We start from the raw sequence: 10,783 nt of genomic DNA, 5'->3' as shown, positions 1-10,783 counted from the left end.
ATGTGTGTGTGTCTCAGAGCTGTTTGACAGGTTGATATTTTAAAATCAGGGAAATTGATATAACATGTACATGTTTATCGTATGGTTAATGAAGCCAGAGCTAAGAAAGAGGAAGAATGTTACAATGCTAGATACAGTAAGTCTGTACGCAAGGGGAAGTTATTTTGTCTGTGAAGTGTTAAATGAGAAGTAAGCTGTGTGTGCGCAATTGACTGGAAGTTTAGGACAAAACTGTTTTACTAAATATATTATTAGAAATCGGTCTCCACATTTTCAATGGTAATCTTATAGCAATGATTGAGTGAGCTATGAGACTGAGAACTTAATCCTTAGTTTAACTGACACTTCCCATTAAAATAATTAGGGTATTGTATTTAATCAAGTAATTGCTTTAATCCAAGTGCTGATGGGTGTTTTCCCTAATATTGGAGGGCACACTGTTACTACTCCTGTGTAGTGTGTTTGTGGAAATTAGTCTGACGAATATTAACTATTTATATGTTTAATAAAGAGACTTGGCAGAAGGGAAATACTGTGAATTTATTAATAAAATGTTGAAGCACTAAAATGGGAAATTCATACTAATGCTTTTAAGGGAAACCCCTTAATAAGTAAGTTGCCAGTCCTATGGGTACAATCTGAAATATATGGGAAACAATTTTGATCATGGTATATTTTGGGCAGGCTTTTCGAGAGGCAGAGTTGATCCCTTGTATCACCCACAATTTTTAGGGTGACATTATGGATCAAAATAAAGAGCATGTAGCTTAATCAGACAGCCTCTCATACCCCTATCTATAGCAGTTTCCTGACAGGTAGTGCCTTGACAGAGCAAAGACAGGTAATTAACAGGTAATGTTAATTCCGTAGTGCTAGATTGAACTGTAGCTTTAAGAAATAGTATTGCTGTTATGGGTTGCAGGAAAATTAAAGGTTCTTATGATTTTTCTTTTGTAGTAGTGCTGCATTATAAAAGGTAGGGCACGGTTACAATCATCATTAATGAATTTGTTGTGGCACATTCAAAAACTAGAGTGAAGGATAGGTTAATTGATTATACAGGTATTTAAAGTTATACTCTATGGTATTAGTGTCTTAGAGCCAGGGAAGGAAGTAGAGATGCTAGTGAAAGTGGAGAAAGAACTTTTATCCAGTATTTAGCTAGGAAGTATTACATTTTTGTGGAATATAGTTTAAATACACACACCACATGAAGCTCTTGAAATTCTTGTATTAACTTTCATTTTATGGATTTTTAATTGATGAAGTTTGACCTCTTATTTTTATGCATTTTACTAATTTGTCTATACAAGTTGTTCTTTGTTACTAGAGCCGTTGTGGTGTCCTCCAACTACTACAGATTTTGGAGATTGTCTGGTTCCAATCCACTGGACAGCTGCAGCCCTGGAAGGATGACCTTATATCTGTCTGCCCTTCTCGTGTGGGTGGCTATGGCTTGCCCTCCTTCTGTGTCATACTATGAGAACTATACATTGCGCTTAATCATGAGTGTTTTACTGCCTGTGCTGCTGCTTTCACAGCCCTCCATCACAATCTGGAAAGACAGTGCTTTACTCCTATTTTATCCAAATACAGAAACGGACTTGAACATTCCTAGTTGTTGGGTATCAGCATATATAAGCCATTTTAATTTTGCTTATTTTATGAACCTGGACTGGACTATTTTTATCTATACAGAAGAGAACATCTTCAAGTTGTAGTTGAAAAAAAAAATCACTCTCATGGATAATTTGTGCTTTAAGCAACTTGTTGTTAAAATGTACTCCTTTAGTATGACATTCTGTGTAGTGTTAGGTTCAGTTGAAGTTTTGAAAAATGTGAATTTTAGGTTATACAGGATCCATTTTATTTATGCTAACTGATAACGCTAACAATGTAAGGTTGTAACTTTTAAATTTGACTGTACTATGCACAATAATGGTGGGTTGTAAACGTTAAACTGTCTAAAGTTACTAACTGCTCTGATTAAGAACACTATTGTTTATTATTTTAACAAAGTACTGACAACACTGAAATGCACTAATAATCTGTCATTGAATATTTATTACTAATGGCAATAACTTCTACTTACCGTTTAACTTAACCTAGGATTTTACTTTCTCTTAATCTAAGCTTTAAATCTGGTTCTAACTGAAATATTGGTTCTAACATTAATGTTAATTTTCCCTATTAAGTCAAGCCATTTGGGAACATCTATTTTAAATGAAAAACAAAATGGTATACAACTTCAAGTGTTTAGAGTAATGAAAAGTAGTAAAATGTTTTCTGAGGGTACTTATACATTAATTAATATTCTGGAAGTGTAGTAAAATGGCAATCCTAGCCTCCATAGAGGTTGGGCAGGTGTGTGCTCCATAGTCCTACTCACCCACCCTTTGCTGGTGATTCCTAAGTGAATGTGTTCCACGTAAGAAACATTTAAAAAGAAGCAACTACTTTACAACACTAGATATACGAGATAAGTTCTGACTTTCCTCAGATGGAGAGTCTTTCTTCACAAGCTTGCTAAGCTCTGGTGTGCAGGTTGATCCCAAATGGATGCAGAGAAACGGGTATGAGCTGTTTACGTTTATAAACATTACTGATGAAGCTTTCTGTGCTGTCAAAGTGGAGTTACATGGTCTCAGGCTCGCTACACTACACAACAGATATGCCTTGGGTGACCTCAGCAGTTAAGGGAGGGGTCAGTGCTTTGGTTGGAGACTCTTGTTGCACTTTTATCCCTACTAATGACGATGAACAATGGGACTGGTTAAAGCTCCATACTTCCAAGTGCCTACATACTTTAAGGAAACAGATGGTTGAAGAAGGAGGTATACCTGGAGACTTGTTTTCAGGTTGGTAAAAGGAAATTCCAGCCTGGGAGTTGTCCTTAATAAAGACATTCATCATCACTTGCCTACCCCTGCTTACCCATCATCATGTTATGCTGCATTGGAGTATTCCTCATTCCCTTCTGAAAGAAACTGGTAACTAAAGCAACCACCTCTATGTTGCCTGTCCACATACACCAAGCCAATACAGAGCTTCACGTCACTAAGTCTATGGATGTTTTGCAGATGATCGAAGATGGAGAATCTTTCCTTGAGAAATGGAACTCCATGGACCTTTGATGGCCAAGAGAGAATAGTTGACCCTTTTGCAAGCATTACCTTTCCCTTGTCTGTCCGTGTTGGTGTTGCCAACAACAGAGGGGAATGAAGTAAAATTGATAAATAAAATGGCCACCTGTAAGCCATTTTGCCATACTTCCTTTGTTCTATACAGCATGAGACTAGTTCTCTTCTTTCACATGTTTTCATGGGTTTGGAATGTGCTACTAGGGATGATTTGTCTGTCTTGTAGATAAGGATGGCGCTGTGTGAATCTCACCAGTCAAACTAGCCTTAAATTAAACAAGCTACGGATGAAACATATACCTCTAATAATAATTAACGACTGACTGATCTCATCCACTTAAATATTAATATGTATTCATGTATTCATTTATGCTGTATTCTGTATTCCAATAGTTAACTTAGAGATTGTGTGAGGATCCAATCAGGTTATTGGTAGGAGGAATGATTGTAATGTGTAATTTGGGGTATATAACTTCATGATTCAGTGCATGTCTCCTGTACAGTAACCTGTACAGTAAATAAACCAATACTTTACTTCCAAGACATCGATTTGTGATATTTCACAACAGGAGCACGCTTCCTTCCCACATAGTAGTAGGTAAAAATTAAAAAGGAGACAATTCCCAGGTAAAATGAGTAAAAATACACTGGATCCATGGTCCAAACTGCAGTCTCTCTATCCAAGGACGGTCTCTACACGTCAGGCTGTCTCCCACAATGACTCCAGGGCTTCTGCAGACCTCCCAGACCCCAGTAATTTATATAGTCTGATATCTCTTTAAAAAACGGATCCGGATAGCAACCGGATCCGTAACGGATGAAAATCCGGATGCAAACGGACCGGATCCTGACCGGATCCGGATTGCAACCGGATGCATCCGGACCGGATCCGGACAGAACGGATCCGGACATATGGTCCTATTTGGTAAAAACCGCAAATGTGAACCGGGCCTTGGGGCGCTGGTAAACCTAAAGCCTGATACACTCCTTCAATTTTGATTGGCCAATAGCTGACCAATTTTACCACGTCCCCCCCCCCCTTTTTAGATATGTGTGTCTTTCCCTTAGTTGTTATTTGTGTGTGTGTGTGTGTGTGTGTGGTGTGTGTGTGGTGTGTGGTGTGTGTGTGGTGTGTGTGTGGCGTGTGTGTGGCGTGTGTGTGTGTCGTGTGTGTGTGTGCCCCCCCCCCTCTCCTATCCGTGCGGCTGAGCCTGCACCAGTGATGTTAAGGTCCGGAGGCCACACTGGGGCTTACTCAGGCTCCAGCCCCAGCCAGTATGTTGGCAGCCCCCCTGAAAGCTCCCGCCCCCCACCCTCGACCGGCCGATAATCAATACAGCGCGCGCGCGCATACCAGTCTCAACACTGAAGGAGGAGGAGACGGATGTCCGTGCACGCCACGAAGCCGCATGGGCACGTCCGGACTGTCCACACGCTGCTCACTGTTCTGCCGAGTGCCGCGGCCTGCCCGCCCACTTCAGCTAGCCAGGCCCGGTAAGACGTCTGTCAGTGCATTCACTACTATGCACGTGACGCATTGCACTGACAGTGAAAGACAACTTGTACGGTATCACCGCAGGCGTAGGCAACCGAGGAGGAGAGGACGGAGCAAGCGACTGGAGGGAGTGGGACAGCCCAGGCAGGACCCCTGGACAGTGGATTTCCGATCAGGATCCGAGCATCAAGGTGGGTGGATTGGCCTGACTGACTCCAGTCAGGCCAGGTGCAGTTACAGAGATTGTCTGTGGGTGCCTGGGTGGGTGGTGGTGGTGGGTTGACGGAGGTCTGGTGTGTCACAAATATGGGCAGTCATGTTGTAATTCCTAATTCTAACTAATGAAGCTCCACCCCCCCACCACCACCGTCTTGCAATAATTGGTGTAGTGCAGGCAGGCAGCCCACCAGCCAGAGCCAGTTCCATCTGGACATTTTAGGTACTAGTACTAAGTTGTACTAATATGTATGCATGTATGTAGTATGTCTGTGAGCAACCTTACCTCCCTCACTGTTCTCTTCCCCAGGTCCCTATAACCACTGCTGAGGCCCTTGGCCCCCAGCCCACCACTAGCCAGCCAAGCCTGCCCTGGGGCCTCCAGCCCACCACCAGCCAGGCCTGAGCCTGGGGCCTCCAGGCATCAGCCTTCTTCTGACGACAAGCACCATCGCTACACGCCGCCTGGCGCCAGACAGACTGACAGAGGCCTGGCTGGAGACGCAGCAGCCCGCAGGGGGAACGCCTGGACACTCTGGGCCTGAGGGAGAGGCAGCCGCTCGCCGCAGCCACACTGTCTGATGCCCGCCGCCGTCTGCCGGGACCTGCCAGTCAGGCTCAGCTGCCCTGCACACACGGTGGACTCTTTGTGTGCATGTGTAGTGTTGGGGGGGATGGCCAGGGAGAAGAGGAGACAGGAGAGACTCACTCAGCCCAGCCAGGAGAGTGGAGGAGACTGTCACTGAGTGAGGGGAGAGAGGGAGGGATCACCACCAGACCAGGGACAGTGGGTTGTTGGTTGGTCTCTGTGTGCCGTTGGTCTGGTCTCCTGCACTGACACTGTCCAATCACACTCTCACAGTACTTCCTGTGAAAGCGTGATTGGACAGTGCAGTGCAGGAGACCCGACCAGCAGCGGCACGCAGAGCTATCGATCCCGTTGAGTGATTCCCGCTGCTGCCGCTGGCTGCAAATCCTTGTGGGGATATCTGCCGCCAAACTGACTGCATTTTGTGGGGATATCTGCCGCCAAACTGATTGCATTTTGTGGGGATATCTGCCACCAAACTGATTGCATTTTGTGGGGATATATCATATGCCACCAAACTGATTGCATTTTGTGGGGATATCTGCCACCAAACTGATTGCATTTTGTGGGGATATCTGCCGCCAATTTGATTGCATTTTGTGGGGATATCTGCCGCCAATTTGATTGCATTTTGTGGGGATATCTGCCGCCAATTTGATTGCATTTTGTGGGGATATCTGCCGCCAAACTGATTGCATTTTGTGGGGATATATGCCACCAAACTGATTGCATTTTGTGGGGATATCTGCCACCAAACTGATTGCATTTTGTGGGGATATCTGCCACCAAACTGATTGCATTTTGTGGGGATATCTGCCACCAAACTGATTGCATTTTGTGGGGATATCTGCCGCCAATTTGATTACATTTTGTGGGGATATCTGCCGCCAATTTGATTGCATTTTGTGGGGATATCTGCAGCCAATTTGATTGCATTTTGTGGGGATATCTGCCGCCAATTTGATTGCATTTTGTGGGGATATCTGCCGCCAATTTGATTGCATTTTGTGGGGATATCTGCCGCCAATTTGATTGCATTTTGTGGGGATATCTGCCGCCAATTTGATTGCAGTTTGTGGGGATATCTGCCGCCAATTTGATTGCATTTTGTGGGGATATCTGCCGCCAATTTGATTGCATTTTGTGGGGATATCTGCCACCAATCTGATTGCATTTTGTTGGAAAATCTGCTGCCATTTGACTACTTGGGGCTTGATTCACAAAGCGGTGCTAACCTATTTAGCACGTCTAAAGTCTTTAGACGTGCTAACCAGGGTGCTAAGTAGATTAGCACCGGATTTCTCAATCAGATCGCGCGCTAACTTTGCGCGCGCAAAGTCCTATGCGCGCTAAGTCCCATAGGCTGTAATGGGCACTTCGCGCGGAGCGCCCTGCGCTCTGTGCAGTGCGCGCGTAAAGTTTTACGCGCATAAAGTTTTATGCGCGAAAAGCTTGTTTAGACTTGCTAAGGGGGTTTTCACAGGCGTGCTAACAGTTAGCACCGCTTTGTGAATCAAGCCCATGATGAATTATCATGAGGCATGTAACTAATTGATTATTTTATCTAAAATGTATTTGGTCGGACCTAATCTCTGTGAATAACACGGCTACTTATTTTGTGTGGTTTTTTTTTTTAGTCTGCCCATGACCCATCATGACCACGCCCATGTTCCAGTGCGTGGTGACACTCATTCATCGTTGCTGCGGCGCGCTGCGCGCGCTGCATATGGACATATCCCTATTGGAGACTGTCCTCAGAAGTGCTCACAATCTATTCCCTATCATAAAATCATGCAAAATTTCTAGAGTACATGTGTATGTGAGCCCAAAATGGGGGTGGGGGGGGGTGGGCCCCAGGCTGAAACTTCCTTGGTGGGCCCTTAGTGTCCCAGTCCGACCCTGACTGCGCAGGTGCAGAACACTACCAGGGACGGGAGCACGATGGTGGAGCGCGTCTGGCCGGGCCACGCACGTGCAACGAAGCATGACTTGACCAGGCTATCGGGCAGCATTGTGGGCAACAGGAGACACCCACAGAGACAGCAAGGGGCAAGCAGCCTTAAGAGGGCTTAAGGAAGCCCAGGTAAGCATGGAACCTGAGGCACTTCTCGTCTCGGGTTCACTTTAAGGCCGGATATGCTCTCACACCCTTATGTTTGCCCCTATTCTTCTTGCTTTTGCCACGACTTTTAAGATCGGACTATTCACTAGCTATCATACGGTACATTGATTGGTGCCATTGTAATGATAAAATAAATGTAATTCATTTTGCCTACCAGTAGTTTTAATGATCCGTGTACATTTGCAAAGTACAGTCTGTACCCGTTGTACAAATAAACTACATATCATTTCATACATTTTCTTGCTTTGATATTCTGATGTATACTAATCTGTTTCTGCTGATTATCACAAAAAAGTAAGAAAAGCTTGAACCAAAATGCAGTAGTATGCCTCCTCCAAGCCAGTGGGTGGCACTATACCTCTAATTTTTAGCCAGTTTATTGTCACCCAGGAAGGGATGCAGGCTGGTAAAATAGAAGCGTAGAGTGACAGAGGGTGTCACTGCTCTGCCCATCTTGTTTAGAAGAGCTCCTGAGAAGCAGCTGCAGGGAAGATGAGTTCTGCACAGGATCCAGTGGTGATCGTGGCTGCTGCCCGCACAGCAATAGGTAATAACGCATGTGAATGCTGGTGGTTCGCTATGCAGATGCAGGTAGTACTAGTTATGTGTTTAGGGAACAGCATGCACTCTTGTATGCTACACTAGGCTGCGAGTAAGTTAGGAAGGAGCTGACAACACAATCCTCATCTACAATCTTACCACTTCTACGGGGGACTACCTAACGCACCTACCACCTAAGTATATTCCCTGTGTTGTGAATACACTGAATGATTGATGGGCAGCTTTAGTGGAGCGCTACAGGTGATTGTGTACAAATCTGACCGGATATCACTGTGGAGGAGGTGGCGCCTGTCATGTCTGATGGGAAGTTCGGATCTTTTCAATGATCCGGATGATTCGAATCGGATCATTGAAGAGATCCGGATCTTTGATCCGAATCTCGGATCATTTTACTACCGGAAGCATTCGGGGGTGAAATGAACAGCAGGACAGGTCTGTGGACAGGAGACGGGGAGGGAGTGGACACACAGAGAAGGGGAGAAGATGGACAGAGGGCAGGGAGTTGACAGAGAAGGGAGGAGGGACGAGCAGAAATGTTTGCACGTAATACCCACATGCTGCAAATCACATGCTTTACATATATTTCACCTATATGTTCATCTGTACACTTTGAAAGAAAAGGTCGCACAGTGAAAGAAACCATTCCCAGAAGATAAGTGCAGCTGTTTAGTGCCGAGTGCAGGAGGATTATATTGCCTTTCAATCACACTGTCTGCAAAGTTACTGAGCTGTGCTGAGCCAAAAGCTTCCCATGTGTTCACTGTGCAGCACTACGGAACAGACAGCCTATAATGGGCAGCACGTTATAGCCAGTATGTGTGCTCTACACATATCTGGCAGTGGCACCCATGTCCCCTCTCTCTCATCTACCTGTCTCCCTGCAAGGCTGCTTCCACTCCAACAGAGCGATGCCTGCTTCCAGGACCCCGCTGCCCGCTGAGAGGGGGCGTGTCGCTCCTGGCCCCGCCCCTTTTGCGATCCGAATCACTCATTTTGATGATTCGGATTATCGACTCATAAAATAGATTCGGATCGTTCATGATCCGGACAACACTATGTCTGAGGTGTCAGGAGAGCTGCAGAGGGGATGCTGTGTGCAGACAGCTTTCTGCTAGTTGCACTGTCACATTGTGCTGCTGTCAGGTGCAGCACGTTACGGCTGTGCAATAAGTGACATGTACAGAATAGAGAGGCAGGGACCTGCTAAGCTGTGCATTAATAATACACGAGAACAGCGGCACTATTAGCGGAGAGTGCAGTGAGGGACGCGTCACGTGTACCAGAAACAGCCTGTATGTATGTATTGCTAGACATGCCTATTCTCCGGGTCCATGTGGAGTGAAGGGAGGAGCTGCATAGGACGCTAGTCAGCTCTGTTTTTCTTTAATGTTGATAGGCCGGTTGATGTAGAACCATATGGGAGAGCGGCTCTGTGATTGGACGTGCTGTGCAGCTGACGCTCCGCCTCCTGCAGTGATTGGCGCTTTGTGCAGAGCAATATCAGAGGGGTCTGAGCTGTCAGGGTGGGAGGTGAGGAGCGCTGGAGCGCACATAACGTACCTCCTGTACAGTACAAAGTACAATGTGCTGCTGGTCAGCTGGAGGTGTCTGTGCTTTCTTCATTTACACACACTAAGCAAACATTTGACTAAATAGCTATCGGCAGATCCAGATTAAAGTGTGTCTCGCCTTACGAAATTTGGGCAGTATTTAATTTCAGTGTGGCTAGGGCTATATTCAGTAGTCTGTTATTAACACCTGAGAATTTGGAGAATAAAGTTTTGTTACTGCCATAGCCGGGCCTTTGATATGAGCGACTGGAGCAGTCGCTCAGGGCGCCAGCTTCCAAGGGGGCACCTATAGCTGGTTGCCTATACTGAGGGCACCTACACCTGATTTCCTATACTGAGGGCACCTATAGCTGGCTACCTATACTGGAGGCACCTACGCCTGGCTACCTATACTGGAGGCACTTACGCCTGGCTACCTATACTGGAGGCACCTACGCCTGGCTACCTATTGGGGGGATGGAGACCTTCAACTGACTTCCTATACTGGGGGCACCTATGCTTGGCAACCTATATTGAGGGCGGATCAATCTGAAAATGGCGCCTGCGAATAATGGCGCACGGTGTTGCCGCTAATCCGTTTGCCGCTTATCGCTATTTAACTTTAAAGCCTTATTGTTATTTAGCGTTAAAGCCTTATCACTATTTAGTGTTAATACACAGAACCCTCTCTGTACCTATCCCTAATCCCTAAACCCCCCTGGTGGTGCCTAACCCTAACCACCCCCCTGGTGGTCCCTAACCCCTAAACCCCCCCTGGTGGTGCCTAACCCTAACCACCCCCCTGGTGGTGCCTAACCCAAACCACCCCCCTGGTGGTGCCTAACCCAAACCACCCCCCTGGTGGTGCCTAACCCAAACCACCCCCCTGGTGGTGCCTAACCCTAACCACCCCCCTGGTGGTGCCTAACCCTAAGACCCCCCTGATGGTGCCTAACCCTAACCTTGACAGCGTTACATTAAATCCATTCACCGTTTTGCAGTTAAATAACATCTGCAGTTTGGCTTATGTAGGGCGCTATTGATAAATAACGTTACTGTGCGCAATAAGGTCTGCTGTTTGGCAAATGAACGGCACTATTGATAAATAAC

At 45.9% G+C, this 10,783-nt stretch overlaps 1 protein-coding gene across 1 annotated transcript in view; it reads left to right on the top strand.

Annotated features, from left to right (window-relative positions):
• The first annotated feature begins 7,968 nt into the window (after positions 1-7,968).
• The window catches only part of ACAT2 (acetyl-CoA acetyltransferase 2), a 53,924-nt gene continuing 51,109 nt past the window's right edge, over positions 7,969-10,783 (top strand). The window contains exon 1 of the mRNA XM_068232029.1: positions 7,969-8,109. Within this exon, the coding sequence (XP_068088130.1) occupies positions 8,055-8,109 (55 nt within the window). The 5' untranslated portion in view covers positions 7,969-8,054. The remainder of the gene's footprint in view (positions 8,110-10,783) is intronic.

This window comes from Hyperolius riggenbachi, chromosome 4, assembly GCF_040937935.1.
Source record: "Hyperolius riggenbachi isolate aHypRig1 chromosome 4, aHypRig1.pri, whole genome shotgun sequence".
Classification (NCBI taxonomy): Eukaryota; Metazoa; Chordata; class Amphibia; order Anura; family Hyperoliidae; genus Hyperolius; species Hyperolius riggenbachi.
This window is presented reverse-complemented; position numbering and strand designations above follow the sequence as displayed.